The following is an 18736-nucleotide window of genomic DNA, read 5'->3' on the forward strand; positions in this document are numbered from 1 at the left end:
AAAGGTGCGGCAAAATTGCTAACTCTTTTATGTACTTTTTTAACAAAATACATGAGCTTCGTGTAATCTGTGTGTAATATGTCATCCATTACAAACAGTGCATAAAGTCCAACAACCCAGTATAAATTAATCTGAAGGTAATTAAAAATAACGGAAATAAAAAGTATAAATTTTAGGCTAAATAATTTATTAATCATGATACAATTTTAGGAATACAGAGCTGATTTTTTTCACATGATACATAATAACATTCCTGATAACTTTTATTGTTATGTAATTTCTTGGAAAGCTGATTGTTTCAGAAAAAAATTTTAGTTTTTTTTTTGTTTGGAGAAATAAACATTTTATTTTTTTATCTCGAATTGTAGAAAAATGTAATGTGTGCTTTATTTACAGTATAAGTCCAATCATTCTCTATCAAGAAAAAAACAATCCATCAGCAGGTACTTGCGGCTTTACGAGTAAAAAGATGTCAAAATGTTAGATTTGTTATTTATTAAAAAATAAAACACAATATACTAGTTTCTACTTAACTTTCGTGTTATTGTTATAACGCTGTGTGTAATTTAGCACTAAAATTAAATTTTCTTTAGTCGAAGCTCATGTATTTTGTTAAAAAAGTACATAAAAGAGTTAGCAATTTTGCCGCACCTCTACTTACAAAGCCGCAAATACATGCAGACGGATTATTTTTTTCTACATAGAAAATGATTGGAACTATACTGTAAGTAACCCACGCACACTACATTTTCGTATATTTTGAGATAAGGAACAAAATGTATATTTCTCCACAAAAAAAAATTATATTTTTTTTCTCTGAAACTATCAACTTTTCAAGAAATCATACAAGAATAAAAGTTGTTAGGAGTGTTATTGTCTATCACATAAAAAAATTAGCTCGATACTCCACAAGTTATTCCTATGTCCAAGAATTATCAATTTGGGCCCACTGTGCGCCACCGCAAACGGATGATAATTTAGACTTCCTTTAGGTTATACTATATTGCTCAGATTTTTATAGATACTTCCAAGTATTCTTTTATTTTGTTTAGGATTTGCGCCATCTAACTATATTCGCAAGCGTTACGTTATTAATTAGTTAACAACGAACAATGCCATCTATTGATACGCATAAATATCGAAGTTCAGAGAATAATTTTAGTTTATTACTAAATATTTGAAAAACATTACAAGAAAAATAGAATATCTACTATATTTCCTATAATAGAGGAGTTAATCGATATCCATGGCCATTTACGTAAATATAAACTAATTCCAGGCTATCGATCAGCGCCATCTAGAAATAAGACGGAATTTTGACCTTTTTCAGAGCTACGATTTTTAATATGGAGATTAGCAGTCCTCTTGGGTTATTGGTCCATGGTAATATACATTGTTTTTAAGGCAATTTATTAACCATTTTCAGAACTAGGATTTTTTTGGACCCATCCCAGACAAGTGAATACTTTACTTCCACCTGATCTAACAATACTTATGCACTGTAAAGGGATGTTTTTCTGAGATGAGAAATTTTAAAATGAATTGCCAGTAAAGTGAACCCAAAAAATGAATTTGGTTATTTCTAAATTGGAGTGGTCTGGTTATAGTCATCTTGTTATTTTATCTCCACTTTGTGATCTGGTCATGCCAGAAAGTATAGCATGGAACCTTGCTTGTAAAAACTCGTGAACCAGTCTGAATAATCTTCTTTTCCTCAAACTCCTTAGAAGATATCTTTCACCAGAAAAGTAAAATTTTGCTGTAATAGCTACAAGAGCCTGACATTCTTACTCTGTCATACAAACTGATCAGAACAATTGTGGAAATTGAAAACTGGAGTTCCAATTTCTTTTAACAATCATAGAGCAAAAGTTTGCTTTTTGTAACATAAATGCCAGGCCATGTTAAGAAACTTCAAGTAATATTTAAGAAGACGCAACCACATAATTGGTATTCAAACTTACATATTCTGCAAAACGAGCAGCACCTATCTGCTTGCTGAGTCCGCAACTGCTATTGCAAACTAAGCAAGGTTTATTCATTCTGAAATCAAGAAATAAACTATAAATTAAGAGTCTTCCATATATTCTGGTCAATGTTAAGATAGCTGTTATTTAATTACTTAAATGATTGACATTCTACAATGTTAAAGATATCTTATGAAATTTACATTTCATCTCATCTGTTCTTTTTTGTGACTAATTATTTATTATTATATTTACAAATCATTGGCCGAGTGCCTACATAAAGATTATGAAAATGTTGTGATCAGAATCCATCCTAAAAAATAGTAATATCCCCATAACCTGTGTATCACAATAAAATAAACAATTTAATGCTATATGAAATGTTTAATATGCAGGTCATTTTGGAGTTCCCGCTGAGAGCACATTATATTTTGGTTTGTTATATGTATATAGTTTGTAGTAAAAACTATAAGTAGCTTCCAATCCACTATGCGACTTCACTCCTAGACACATAATTCGAACTACACTTGTTATCAGCGTCCGGATGTTGATTCAAATTGGAATCGATACAATCGGGTAGTCTCGAAATCAGATGGGTTTCCGAGCGAGAACATGAACCTGATTCCTACTGTATTATCTTTCTAATTTGTGAGTTAAATCAACTTTAATTCTGAAACTTTTAGAAATGTCAAAAGTTTCAGATCGGCCAGTTGTGAATCGCAATTATGCTCCTCGACTCGGAAAAGACGCCGTTTCCGATCGGGAGAGGCAATCAAAATCAAGCTGCAGTAAAGAACAAGTTTTCCCCAGCCTCCTCCATTCCCAACATTTCATAGCCAGCTCCTTGGTCTATATGATCTTGTTTTTTATTTGTAGCGATTCTAGTCCTAATGTCAGTGGTACATTTGGAGTCTCCTGTGATGATAACACTACCCAGATATTTGAAATGTGGTACTTGCTCTACTGGAATGTCATTTATTTTAATGGATGTAATTTTGGAAGGATGTTTTTGCAGTTACTAACACTATGATCTTATTTTTGTTAATTGTCAGTTTAAATTCTTTAAAAATCTGATTCATTCTACTGAGTATATGTACACCATATTGAGTATATATACACTAGACTTAAAATTGCATGAATAGTTTGTAATCAATCAAACAATGTTTAATAAGGCGTTAATGCAGAAAATGTAATGTGACTTGAATTGTGTCCAGTAGTGTATTATAATCAAATTGCTTGTGTGAAAAGAAGTCAATAGCATTCCAAGTTTTACATGAGTGCATGAGTGCGGACTTGATTTCATTAATGACTTCATAATTAATTTGATTTTAGTAAATTTTGGGTTTGTATGTAAATAATTATGTAAAAAATTAATAATATAAAAAAAATTATATATTGCCCTGAAGTCACATGCAAATCTAGTTATTAAGAATACTAATTTACCCCGTATATTATTAAGACATAGATCCTGTGAAGGAAACAAAACTGCAGCGGCACTTGTATTTGTATTGCTTATTTTTTTACTCACTATGAAAGTAGTACCACACTACACTAGTAGACTGTGAAAAGTCTTTGTGGGCTGTAGAATGACAATGGTTAACAGATGAGCTGCATCATTGCATATCTATTACTCTCACATTGTTTCAGTGTTTTCACAACTAATTTTATATCTGAAGGTATGGAGATAATGCAGATGTATAAATGTGCCCCTGTCCCAAACTGCCCCACTTCCCCCTAGCTATTTATTATCGGAATATGCGACATATGAGTAATATACGTATTAAATTTGCAGATATAAGGGTACGTATGTTTACAACTTTATATGTTTGGTTAAAATCTAAATCTAAAATAAATAAAAATACTTCGTGAATTCGTAGTAGTAGTGCTGTTGTAAAAATGTAATCGACGTGAGGGTCAAGGAACATCGAGTCCACCCGATTTTATTACAAGTGTTACTTAGAATAATAACGCATATTCTAATGTTACTATATTATTTAACAGTCATTACGATGAAGAATCCAAATTGTCATTTTAAATTCAATTATTGGCACGTGTTTTACGTTTTAGAGTCCATAATTAAAACGTTGCCAATTCTTGGCTACTTTAAAGCATTATCTAACGTTTTACGAAGCCTTCCCTACAAGGAATCTTTCAGCTGGCAGATAACTTTCGTAATAAAATTCAAAACAAAACAAAAACTCTTCATTAACTTAGCATCTTATAATTCAAAACTATTGCCACCTTAAGAATAATTGTAGAGACATTGCCGAAATCTTCATTTTTATTTAGCGTGGAAGCCATTTTGACGTAACAGAGACTAATTTTCGCCGTTTTAAGAATAAAAATAACAATTAAAACATTAATTACAACAAATAAATACTTACTTGGTGTGTTTACAAACAATCTACATCGATAAATTGGTTTTTGAAGGTTTTCATGTAGATTTTCATCCAAATATGTTGTCAGCAATGATTTCTTTAAAACAAGCAGCCACCATTACGTTTTTATTTTAGTTTCAAATTCCACCACAGCTGTCATTTTGGCGCTGGTAGCTTCCGGTGAATGCGTTTTCATTTACAAAAATCTTAAAATTCGTATACGGTTTTCGGGAACCATTAACACTGAATGAATGCATGAGTCGTAGAGGGTCTACGCCATGAGCGAATGACTTGCCAAAATCGCGCGAAATAAGTAGGATAACTTCACATTTTTCATATATTTCTCCTAAAATGTTTTTTGAAATTACTAAATAATAAAACACATGAAAATCAAAGTAAATAACTTTATTTTTCAACAATAGTGTTTTTTCACGTAAATATAATATCTACGCAATAATGTAACTAATTTCTTTACATTTAATTATTGTTACTTACATTGAAATTAAGCCACTTACTTTCAAACAAGTAACCTAGGCATTAATTAACTAGTTTCATGTAAATATTGACCAAGATTGTCCAGTGGAAAGGGACAAGGAATGGAAATAGTCAGGAGTGTACGTTTATTATAACTACCACAATTGTATTTTGAAACAATAAAACATACATAAAACACTTTAATAATTTCTTTTGTATGTATACCTACTGACTGGAGGTAGTGAGAAAGTGTCATGTCATGATGAGTAGTCATCAATATCATGGCAAAGTAATTTAATTTCATTTTAACCATTTCAGGTCCGCATTCGCGATGTGTGGCTCTGTATGCGTGTCAGAAGACAACGGATAAACCGCTACACTGATATAAGATATGATATAAGGTTTAGCCTGAATTTTAACAGAGGTTCGGCCGCTGTTGTTGTCTCATTCTCTTATATTACATATCATTTTATTAGGTAGGTTCTAGCAGGGCTGCTGTGGTGGAGTGTCGAAATGAAAGAATACTTGTAGTGTTGACATGTATTTAATGTTTACCATGTAACTACAAATACCTAATCAATGAAATGTAGGCTAAAAATATATATTATATACTTTGAAAAAACGTAAATAAAACATCGATTTACATCGTACTAATAATATTTTGCAGTGCTGTTTCTCGTGTATTTTTTGTTTGAGTCAATTTTTGCTCGTGTAAGTCGAATGTCAAAAAATTTTGGGCGGTAAAATTGACATTTACATTGACACAAAGTACAGTCGCGAAGAAATGTTCTTAAAACTATTTTGTTGTCAATTTTATTGCCTAAAACTGTAATGTAACAGAAGAACAGTGTTATTTGTCGTAATTTAATTATTTCAACACACTAACGATTACTAATAAAGTAGACATTTAAAACAATATATTGCCTGTAACATTTAACTTAAAAGGAAAAGCTATCACGACATCGACGTCCTAACACTAAAACACTTAGTTTTTTCATTCGAAAATATGTCTAGAATAAAAGATATGCATCTATTTACCTGATACATTGATTTTTTTTAATGTTACTTTTTTATATTTTTTTCGCTATTTAGAGAAACTATTTGTTTTTAATTTTGGCTGACCATATAACTGTTTATCTTGTATTAGATTGGCAAAGTAATCAGATTTTTTTAATTGCACAATAGTTGTAAAGATGGCAATAGGCAGAATTTTAGAAAGACAAAGCGTTTTTTAATCATTTGACAAGTCATAAACAGTCATACAGAAATGCTACCACAATCCACACCATACAAACATCTATGCTTAGACATAACAACGAAATAGACAAAATTGTGTGACGAAAGTGGTGTTATTTTTGACGAGGACCTAATTCTAAAAATCCAAGGCTTAGTCAAACCATTACTAGGTATAGGTACTTTGTTTTTTAAGAAAAATTTATAGAAAATCCATACTGTCATATTTTTCCACTAATCGAATATAATTGACATCGCAATGACACTTACTACTAACCTAAAGAGTGCTAAACTATATATTCTTACATTTAGATATTTTTTTGGTTCTTAAGAATTTAGAGAATGGTCAAAGAAGTAGCTTTTACGACAAAATGTCATGCAAAAATAAAAAAGAAACATGCACACTTCAAACGTGTTTTATAAGATTAAAAATGAAACTCAAATGTACTACCTTATACCACAGTTTCTTTATTTCTTGTACATTTTCACAACTGTCAAGTAAACAAACAACCGAATGGTAGAAAACCAAAATTCACATAAACAAATGTACGAATTGACTTTTTGGTAACATTTTTATATTTTAGAAATGCCAGTCGACGTACAAAAAAGGGAATAAAAACTAAATACCATTTTCAACGATTTCGTCAACAAACAAACTAATATCATTTGCTATTATTGTCAACGCAGATTGTGAAACTGCTCGAGCGGTTAAAACACTGATGAATCAAAAGAAATCGTCCAAAAATATTTCTGTTCAATTTTAAAGTGTCAGACATACTCATTATTTAACATAATATGTTGGTGAAGTGAAAATTTGCTTTTGCGCTAAATCTGCGTTGACACATAATTGTATCTAAACAGAAACATGTCAGTACCATCCTCAAAACTTTGTGCCGTTTCTCTCCTAACTACCTATTGCATTAGGTAACTTTTAAAGGGCAAAGTATCATCGCTTTATCCCCCTTCGCTTTTGTCATACATGTCCTGTGAATGAGTTATATTCGTATCTGAAAAAATAGACATAATTACGCCAATGAATGGAGACTGATTTTTAGTGCAGCTAGTCAGGAGAGAGGTCGATATGATAATCATTAATGTCAATTTTTGAAACATGTCAATTTTATTAAAACGTTCAGTATATTGGAAGTGTTTGAAAATGGCACCGAGAAATACTAAAACTAACAATTATAGAAATAAAATGGGAATATTCTTAATCAATACCTAAGGCGCTACTAAACGAAATGCATAGTGTATGCACGGAGCGTTGCCCCTAAAAAACGAAAATGAAAACGAATAATATGGAAATGTAATGTGTTAAAGTAAAACATGAAAACTGTTACTTGTGTCTAAATTTTAAAACTAAAAAACTAACTGTTAATGTCTTTATAAAGATGTGAACTTCACAAATATTGTAAAAATAAGGAATTATTCAAAAGATGTTGCCATTATGAAAAAATTACCCCTCTTTGTATTATCCCCCAAATGCCCGTTTATTTTGAGATCTCAAAATATTTTATTCTTGCTCCATTTTTTTAGAGGGATAAATTTTTCATTAAATTTTTTTTAATGGCAACCCAGCCCCCGCACTCGTAGTGGTGTGCCTGTGTGTGTGTGTTTTGCCGTCCGTCTTGATATGTGTGAGTGTGTGTGCCCGCCGCAACGCCATTAACTAGAAGCAAATTGAAAATGTGAGTTCGGTTGAATGTTTTATTGTCATCTGATGCCAACATGGCCTATGTAAGGTAGGACGCATGCTGATGTATAATATCTGTAATAATTGGTAAAAATTTTACAAGTTTATACATCATCGTGTGGCCTACTGCACGTATAAATACCAATTAATTTTGATGTCAATATAAGAATTTTCAAAGCGTTTTAATAATGCCGGCGTCAGATTTTTCTTGTATTGTGGTATAAAAGTAACGACGGCATAACATGAAGGTAGGTACAATACTATAGAAGTCCAGAGAAAAAAATTAAATTTGTAGTATGTATGGGTATCTATATAAGTCTGAGAAGCTTGGAGAAGTGTTTATTTATGTTGAAAATAATAAATCCTAGTGTTCATAACACTTATATAATACAAAAATGATTTGAAATATTATAGCTCTGAGTTTTTAGTTGAAATGTTATAGCAGATGGAAATATACAGAAGCCTGATAACGTAGGTCGATACAAACATAATGCCTAATCTGAGCGACAGCTGTCAAAATATCCAATCAGATGTCATTTTGACATTCGACACCTGAATAACTTTTAATAAAAATTAATATTTAGGCATTTGCATGTGGAGCCTGCCTAACTGCACAGAGGGCGACGAGATTTACTAAAATTGTTCTATAAGGGACAAAAATATTATAACTAAAATGTTTTAATAATTATGTACTACCTTGGATAAAATTTTACGAAGTATACCTAGATGTAAATGTTAAATAAAAAATAAAAATAAAAAACGAAATAAAATTATTTTGTGATTATCTTTTTGCAAAATGACAACGTATCCAAACACAGACGACGCACACTTGCCACCAAACAATTGCATAGTGTTATTAATTCTATATTTCACGTCCAATATTTTAATCATTAACGATGAAACACGAATTGAAAAAAAAATCGTGTATTGGATTTAACTTTATAAAAGAAGTTTTCGACTTACAATATCTTGAAAAATTTTATGTTTTCTCTTGAATTAATTTTGTGTGTGATTACGCACAATTCTGGAAAAAATGTTTTAATATTAAATGATTGAAGAAATATTAAAATCTAAGATATGGCAGTATGGCTAATTAGACGCCTTCATCTGTCCCGAAGGACGAAAAATTTTACTTTAAGTCATCAATCACTTCATCGTCTATATGCAAGTTTATAGGAAAACTTGTTTAACATTATAAGTTCTAAAATTTTACTCCGACTTTTATACCGTGTATCATCGCAAAGTAGAGCTGTAGCGTTAAAAACCTAATTTTGTATATTCATTCATTTTACTCATTTTTGCGCCGAAAGGAACATCACTATTTTGACTATATGGCAGTGCAAGAATCCGTAGTCTGTGTTGGGCTTTACATCCCCTATAGTATTACAACATCAATTATTTGTCAATCTTGATATGTAGTTGAAACTATTACCTTTTTAATTCAAGCGTCCTTTCTTACAGTTACATACACGTCTATAAAATAAAATATATTTTTAAATTGACATATTTTTGACAGGACAAGCAATGTGTACAGTCGTGCACGACTTTCTTTATACTATTATAATTAATTAATCTACATTTTATCTAGCTCAGCGTTTTAAGTACAAATCGTAATTAACATAAAGTACAATATTGCAGTGACACTCATAAAATATACGAGTCGTGTTCGACTGTACATTAAATATAATACATTTAATACTTATTTTAAAATCTATAGGCTCTTTATTTAGCGGAGTTCAAAATTGACATATATTATAAGTTTGTTTGATAAGTCATACGGATATGTCATTCATTTACAAGCCTCGTATGACAATTTGCCTTTATGCCGTATATAAAATTGGTGTGATAGCGCTAAAAATTACTGAACACAACTTTTTAAATACATTGACTTATAAGACTTGTACTATTCATACCAGCACGCTTTATCGACGTAACTGACAAGTACGGCACAAGCCTAAAACGTCCATTTATAAGTCGGCGCCTAAAAACCTTACGTCTATTCCGATAAATTTTCTCAATCTTACACATTAAACATTGCCATTTTTTATTTGAATATTTTTTTTAATATGACACTTGAGTACCTGATTGTACTTTATACAACATCAATGGAGCAAAATAATTATTATCAATAGCATTCTCTGTACATCAGTAATTCTTCTATTTATCATACATAATATATATATATATATGTATATATATTTGTTTTTAATTCTAAAATATGTTTTTTTAATAAACTTTGGCTTTCTTTATTTGGCTTAAACGACAAGGAACCAAAGCTGAGTTAAGTTTTTCTTTTTATTAATATTGGCGTATCCTAAAGTTTTTTTTGTAATCAAGTTGTCTAGAAATATGTATTCATATGCTCCAGTGTCAAAAGATACTAAATTCTTAATATTGTTATTAGAAAAAATTTGAAACTTATTAAATACATTGGTGTACAGTTTTCCATATAAGAATAGATATATTTCGTTAAAATAACGAAGAAGGTATATGATATAGAAAAGCTGTCGTTGCTATACTTTTTGTTGATTCCTTATTTAATATTTATTACAAAGTACTTGTTGGATTTAGTATCATTGTAATTAGGATTTTTTTAAAGTCGTAGTTTTTAGCACTTGCAAGACTTGTTATATGTATATTTCATTCATTCATTCATTCATTCATTGCACGAAAATTCAAAAAACGAAAAATTGAAATACCTAAATTTTTCGTTTGCATCTTCCGTCCTCTTGAAACATGGGCACAGTTTGCAACGGCCATCTTTTTTCTGGATGACTCATGACAATTTTTGAAAAAGCTCAGTCTAACTTAATGATACAAATACATCAATTTTTATTAAAAAAAATTACATATTTTTATTATTTTTACTATTTGCCAAGTTTTATTTGAATCGGTTAATAGAAAGTGGATGAAATCCTATAAACCGGTTTCAACTCAAATTAATCACCCTGAGAGGTGGAATATTTTCATTAAATTTGAATGGGACCACCAAGGTACTTCTTTAAAAACAAAATCGGTTCACAAATGTCGGAGTATATGTATTTTTCTTTTTTGTGTGTATGGAGTAAACATACACACAAAAAAGAAAAATACATTCAATTCTCTTTTTTAGAAGTCGCTCAAAAATACGCACTATCGGCACACATTACTGAGTAGTTAGCTATTAGGTGTGTATAGTATGCCTCATCTGGGAATCGAACCAACTAAATGTGAAAAAAAAACACTGTATTTCATGTTGCCGATCGAAAGGGTCAATTTCTTATAAGTAACATAGTATCTTAACTTAAAGGAACACTACGCAATTTTACACCATTTACACCACACATTTAAATTTTGGAAAATATAACGTAATTTACTGTGAATATTCGTTACTTACTCTTACAAAATTAAAGTTTATGCTTTCACAGGGATTCGAAACATCGGCTCCATATTGAAAAGCAACCATTCTCCCACTGGGCAACCACAGGCTCTTTGGTAAAGAATGAAAAGAAACTCAACGATGAAATACAGTTTACTATGTTGTCTCTAAGAAATACAAAAACTTGTGAAGTTGTTTTTTCCAAAAATACAAGAAATTGTGATGTTTTTACACGAGTAAGTGATCGTATCCTTGGTTATAAAAGTACTTTTGTCACAAGAACGTCATAAAAATAATACTAACGACATATCTTATATGTCAAATTTTATAGCTCTTCTAAAAAGAAAATGGCGGGCTTTTGAAGTTAGAAGTACAGTTTTTTTTATTTTAAGTATATTATGCAGAAAATACGAAAAAAGAAATAGTGATGAAGAAAGTTAGAACTATATTCCTTATTTTAAAACAAATTACAGAAGACAAATCCTGAAAACCGATAGTATTGAAAATTCCACATTTTCAAAATGACAATCATGAGTCGAGTTCTTAGATTCCCGCGATTGTTACACGTAGGAAATGAAACGGATTATTTTTCGATTTCGATAGTTTCATTTCCTATGACAATCATGTGATTTAAGTAAAAGTGAAAACATAATTGACTCCCGCCGCTTAAAAGACTATTTAGAAAACCCAAACAAGAGAACCTAGTTATTTAAGAGAAAGTGAAAACATAATGTATTACAACCACAGTGGAAAATATTTATTGAGGATCCCGATAATTAAACGAACACATGGCTCAAAGGACTTGTAGCCAAGCCAAAACTATTAATAAAAAATAAAGCTCTTCTATCTAAGCATAAAAAAGGTTATCGGCTAATTTTGTTTGTAGAATCATTGAACATCGCATTTAAAGTTGTCATTTTGCAGATGTGGCCTTGTTACACCAAAAGAAAAATTATGTAAATTTAAATTTTTGCACTGTTTTAGTGAGACGTGCTGTACATAAATTGTTTGTAAACATTTATATAATCGCTACTTACGCAAATAAAATAATTTCATTCATTCATTCAATGAACAATTCATTCATTTATTATCTATATTCAAAAAAACAGTAATGAAGCTGTGAAATTCTATAAAAAAATTTGAGCCAAAAGTCTTATTTTTATAGGTCCACTGAGGAGGGTTTGCTATTTTATTATTCGTGCTAAAAAACCGAATAACCTTGCAATTTGTGCGCGTTCGACAAATCAACAAAAAATATAGAACGATGTTTTTTAAAATTTCTCTATGGTCCCTACCATGAAAAGTTAAAATAGAAAATTTCCATTTTTTAAGATATTTTAAAATCGCTTGAAGAATTTTCAGTCATAATTATCGAGAAAAATATATCGTGTGAGATTTTCCAAAATAGAATGAGAGCTATGGACAACGTTCACAAGATGGGAGATTTCCTATAATGGGGTAATTACTAATTATTGTCACGATCGTGTACTGTTTGACGTTTTTCTCTAAAATAACAGTTGTCATTCATTGACATTTTGTGGAAAGAACATCAAAATATACACGATTGCAAAATTCGTAAACTTTGTAAACCCTACTCATATTTGTCTCTATCGAATTTCAAAATGTATAAGGATTATGAAAGACAGTGATTTCCTACGCGAGTGTCTACCTTAGGCCGGCTTTTTCACAATATTGCAAAAGCATCTGCTACATTAAGCGGCTCACGAGGTTATACATATACACAGATTCTATTTTTTATGTTTCACTGTACCCCTAGCATGAATTTACAATGTGTCAACTCTATAGTCTTAGTGTATCAACACTACACTCAGTGTAACAACAGTGTACACTCAACGTACATATTAACACTACACTCAGAATATCACCAGTGTACACACTGAGTATACCAACAGTGTACACTCAATGTATTAACACTACACTCAGAATATCACCAGTGTACAAACTGAGTATACCAACAGTGTACACTCAATGTATCAACACTACACTCAGAGTATCAACAGTGTACACTCAGTGTAACAACACTATACACTGAGTGTACCAACAATGTACGCTCAAGAGTATCAACAATGTACACTCAGTGAATCAACACTGTAAAAAAGCTAGCAACTAAGTCATTTCAGAATTTTGTATGGCAAAACATCGCAAGGATTTAAATATTTCAATACGAAATACGTTATGAGGTCGCAAGCGACAATCGACACAATAAATTCATGAAAGAGCCACAGAGTAAAACATACAAATTTCAGTCCCAGGATTGTCAATGTGTACATAAAATAATATCAGTCTATGGGGAAAAAACCAGTTAAAGGTGGTTAATGGCCAGTAAACGCCGAGCCTTTTTTACAACCAAACTATTTTGAGCCCTCCTGCTGCCGCTGAGTACAGTAGACACTAATGGTTTTGTTACGTTTTACAGAAATATAGCTTAAAAAAAGACGGCATAAACAATAAAAACTCTTACACCACACACATTTATTTAAAAAAAGTCATTCGCACCTAACTACTTTTGTGCACAAAAATCAAATCAGCCATTACTGATAATTATTTAAGTTTTTAAAATTTATAATTATATATATTTATAATTTATAAACTCGCTACCATAAAATTTACTATAAAAACAACAAAAAAAAAACAACTATTCATAAATTTCAACTAGTCGATCAAATTAACTTCAAAGCATGGTTATGGTAATACTAACTCTTTGGTAGAACTAAAGTCTTATTTTGTACACCGTACAACTGATTACTATTTTTCTTAGAATCTGTTTTTTAACTATAGGATGACAAGGATTATACGTGTCGTTACGTTTTGGATAGTCCGGACGGAATGCGACCGCGTATTACACAATAGCGTATCACACGATCGCGTATCACACGATGGTGTATCACACGATTGCGTATCACACGATTGCGTATCACACGATTGCGTATCACACAAACGCGTATCACGTATTTTGCGTCCAAACTCGCGTCAACACTCGAACCTTAAAGACACGCTGTTATAATGTAGATTCGAATAGTACATTACTTCAATTTTGTTTTTAAACGAATTTCCTTGTTATACTATAGTTTAAAATTTTTTATTTAATATTCTAAGTACAACAAATGAACCACTTGCACAATATACAATTCAATCTTTAGCTAAAATATCCATTTCATTGGCAACACTGCCTAAAAAACTTCCCGACTGATTTAATTGGTCCGACACCCCTAAAACACAAATTTACATGTCTTTTTTTCGTTACACTTTGCTTCTCGATTGCTATTTTTTTATACACAGTTTGTTATTATGCTAGTTATTTTTTTGCCGCGGCAACTTGATCATATTGATGACGAAATGAGCACTAAATAGTGTCTTCCACTGTATAATTTCGAGCCGCACCAGAAGTATGCACAACTGTACCATTTACCATACCTGTGTCTGTACCATGAGTTTACAGCGACGTTTGTGATCACGAAATATATATAACAATATTGTATATTTATACACAGTTCACGACAAGAAATAACATTTTGTTCACAAATATTTCTCACACTCGCTAGCGACAACTGTCATTGTGAACTCGTGGTACAAATACTGCACTATTTACTACACCTGTACCATTAGTATAATTCAGTTACACCTGTATGGATGTTGAAACAAGGAATCCTTTTAAATCGCTTATGAAATGTTCGATCTATGGATCGTTTTTTGTAGAATTAAATAATGTTCAAAAATGAATCTTGAAAGTCTTATAAATTGCCAAATAATTTTGCTATATTCTAAAAAAAATATTGGGAACTTTGTACAGTTTTCCACTACATATTTCACCTGTTGTAAATCTACGTAGATTTAGGTGGAGGAGAGCATGGAGATTAGCAACACAGGTTTTTTCCTAGTGTAAACTCCAGCTCTCGCAAAGGAATCTTTTGATATTATTGTACCAATACTTTTGTACTTTTGTAGATTTGTATTTGTACGTTTACACAATTTTTATTCGGTGTATCAGTACAGGCCTACATGGTGCAGGTGTAGAACAGTAGGTGGTTTAAGCATAACAAGCTATGGTATATTAGAAAGTACGGATTACACCGAATAGGTACAGGTGAAGACGATCCAGGTATAACTCGCCAGTACACAATTGGAAAACAAAATCTCACACCCTTCTCATTCACTATAATCAAAACCCCGAAACCAGTTTTTAAATATAATTTCTTACTAGTATTCGTGCTCGGCCATCCCGTTGTTTTGCGTTTGCCGCTGACTCTGATCCTGGTTCTGGTCTCTCTTCGTCTGCTGACCTTTGCCCTGCCCGATTTGTCGCGAGGACGAGAAGCACAGCTTCATCACGAACGGGAATTTTGCGCCTGAAATTGTTTCCATGAAAAGCTTTCAGACTTCTAATAGATTTATTTTTTAAATCACAGCGACAGAGTTATAAATGTAATTATTAAATAAGTTATGCTTAACCTACCTATCTATTTATAATAAGATCATTTTGTGTTAACTTAGTGATATATGCACATACATAGTGAATACTGCTACTCGTAACTACTTAATTTTCACTTGTCAGACGTGACACATTATAAACCCCTTCAGAATTTCAGTGTCTTGCTATGTAAAGGGTTTTCTATCAAAGACGGGTAGATTTTGACAGTTCATAGCGGCTATGTTGTTGAGGCTTCATTTGTCAAATCTGTTGTTTATTTTTCAGTCACTAAAGACAAATAATTATGGCAAGACACGGCGTCGAGCAACACGTGCACCTCATGTAGTTGTTGTCGACAGTTTTATCGATGGATATTTGTCCGGTCTTTGTTATAACAAAAATAATTCATAAATTGTAAATCTAAAATACCGGGGTGCTGGATGGTGGCGTGGTTACAGGCCATGATCGCCATCACGGACTGCGATATGTTCTGGAACTCCATCAAGCCCGACGAAGACCTGGAATGGATATGTTCAAAACAGTTAACAATATTGTCCCGTTCATCACGTCGTCTATATCGATACTATTTATCAACAGCACTAACACTAAAGGTTCGTACCAGCCCGTATGTATACCCTATTGGTAAGTGGGAGAGAGAGCGTAATATCGCTATCCCGCTCCGACCGAGTCTGCAGCGAGTTAAAAATCTTTCGAGAATTATTTTATTGTAACATTTTTGATGCATGAAAATAAGAGATAATATAAAATAGTAGTAACGTTTATATTTAAATTAATAAGAATAGACAAAGCAATTAAATTAACATCTTTTAATATCGACTTAGTACACAGCCTTATTCAAACTTTATTAAAAAAAAATCAAAATTAAACAAAATATTTTTTTTCGAAGCAGAAATAGCTCAAATTTTAAAAATTGTAAAATTTAAATATTAATTAAATCAAACTTCAAAAACTTTTTACATGAATGCAAACTCAACCTCGAACCACAGCTGAACCACAAATCAGAGTTAGAAGGAAATTAAAACAAATTAATGAAAAAATGACACTCGAAAATTTTTTTATTTTCAAATTACACCTAAAATGAAAAAGCAAATAACCGACCATACCAGACTTTTTATAAAAACACTGCCATTATTTTGGGGAGTTTAATAATGTTCTGCTTGATGTGCTGGTCATGTGTAGTATTATGTTTAGGATTTTTTAAGGAAGAGATTTTCGGTTTTTTTTTTATACCACTTTTCCGCAAAAATTATTGATTTAACTATTTAACAAAACATATTCAAATTAACGCAACGATAGGTCGTTACAAAAACAAATATACGCAATTTAGGTTCCAAAAAATGTTCATTTGCAATTTTTTTTGTGTTGAGCAGTTTTAAAACGGACCTTTCACTTTTCAACGGGAATTTGGAGATAGTGTGAGGTGGTGCAACGCCGTAGTCCTTGAACACCTGCAGCAGCTGATCGTCTGACACATCAGGCGGCGTGTTGAAGAAGTGCAGCACCTGGAATTCACACGTGTCCAATGTAAAAACAAAAACAGTACACATTTGTAACTACAGCTGACAAAGAATCTTCATTCTCCAATCAGAGACTCAATGCAATTTCTTAGCCTCTATTACCATACATCAAATGCTTTCTCTGATTCCACTATTATTTTGACATAATGGATAGTAAATAAGTACTAGCCATCTTATGACACTATGCAATATTGAAAAATTATGGTGAAATTCAATGTGAGGTGCAGATGTAGATCGGTACAGATGTAGACGATCAGTATAGGTTTAGATCAGTAGAACTGTAGATAAGTACATATGTAGATTGGTACAAGTGTTGATCGGTACAGGTGTAGATCGGTACAGCTGTAGATTGGCATAAGTGTGAATCGGTACAGGTGTAGATTATACATATTGAGGTACAAATTATTTTAAAATATTGTACGGTGGTTGTTCATGTTTCAATGCACAAATGTTGTTTTACCTTAGATGGCGGCTGTATCCTGTTCTTGTGTATGGAGGCCGGTGTAAGGAAGCGGTTGTTCTTGTTGCCCATATAATCTTTGAACGAGGGGCTCTTGTCCGGTAGCGGATAGGGGTTCATCACCTCCGAAAGGTATGCTTGCTTCGAGAAACTGAAAACGATATCATTTTCTTTTTTTAGTAAAGGACAATAATTCTACAGTGTAGGTATAAGAATTTCTTTTGAAGACATTGTAAACATTTTCATTTATTTATTTTATATTAAATATCAATATTATCTTTTGTACTTTATATAATATTGTGACACTGATAATATGTCAATGAAAGAAATAATTTATAGTACTGATTCATATAAATAATATGTTCTTCAAGAAAAGATTAAAAGATCAAAATGATAATTCTTTTATAATCTTTTCATTCTTTGCTACAACATGTATTTAAATGTGTTGTCAATGTAGTCAGATTATGTTGCCATTTCATGCTGCTGTCTAAGTGTTGAGATAGTTCACACTATACATATATACTTCGTTTCAATCCAATTTCAACAAAAACAAACAAGCCACTGACCCGACCATAGATGGTTTAGTGATGGTCAATTGTAATGCCAACTACAAATCGATTAGTTCAATTGAGTCATACTAGCGGTTTTTCCTACATAACCTATATAAGCATATTTAAAATTTCAGAAATCCTAATTTTAAGTCTTCCTCCAAATCTTTACACTTAGATACTCGTTCGATTGGGTTTGAAATATTCTATTTACTAATCGATTACAAAAATTTTCATTGAATGAACCGAATATTTTTTCGTACAGCACTATACAACCATAGACAAGTCATTGATGTACAGATGAAAAATAACCTCACTTTTGGACTATCAGTTTTCAAATCCAATTTTACGATGCTATTCAAATAAATATTGTTGGAAAAAGTGATGAGATATCAAATCGAATTCTTTGAAATATACGTGAAAGTGTTACTTATTCGATTTATTGAGTGATTGCTTTAGAATTTTAACCAAACAGTTTTGTTTACTTCTTGTTGAAAATGGATTGGAATGGATTCATATATATATGAATATAAAAAAGAAATTCAAATTAATTTATAATAATAAAATAATAATAAATTAATTAATTTGAATTTCTTTTTTCAGATTGACTTGAAAAAGGAAAAGTTTTCAATTCGACAGCATGTTTTTGTGCATGTCA

General features: G+C 31.5%; 1 protein-coding gene across 5 annotated transcripts in view; it reads right to left on the reverse strand.

Moving 5' to 3' along the window:
• Positions 1–6375: 6375 nt before the first annotated feature.
• The window catches only part of LOC113228797 (heterogeneous nuclear ribonucleoprotein L), a 111269-nt gene continuing 98908 nt past the window's right edge, over positions 6376–18736 (reverse strand). For 3 of the 5 annotated variants that reach the window (XM_026462185.1, XM_026462184.1, XM_026462183.1), the window contains 5 exons: positions 17531–17681; positions 16937–17055; positions 15962–16050; positions 15323–15470; positions 6376–7721 (listed from right to left, as the gene is read on the reverse strand). In XM_026462185.1, the coding sequence (XP_026317970.1) occupies positions 7718–7721; positions 15323–15470; positions 15962–16050; positions 16937–17055; positions 17531–17681 (511 nt within the window). In that variant the 3' untranslated portion in view covers positions 6376–7717. The remainder of the gene's footprint in view (positions 7722–15322; positions 15471–15961; positions 16051–16936; positions 17056–17530; positions 17682–18736) is intronic. The other 2 variants (XM_026462187.1, XM_026462186.1) reach the window with 1 other exon arrangement.

This window comes from Hyposmocoma kahamanoa, unplaced genomic scaffold (assembly GCF_003589595.1).
Source record: "Hyposmocoma kahamanoa isolate Upper Pololo Valley unplaced genomic scaffold, ASM358959v1 240, whole genome shotgun sequence".
Lineage (NCBI taxonomy): Eukaryota > Metazoa > Arthropoda > Insecta > Lepidoptera > Cosmopterigidae > Hyposmocoma > Hyposmocoma kahamanoa.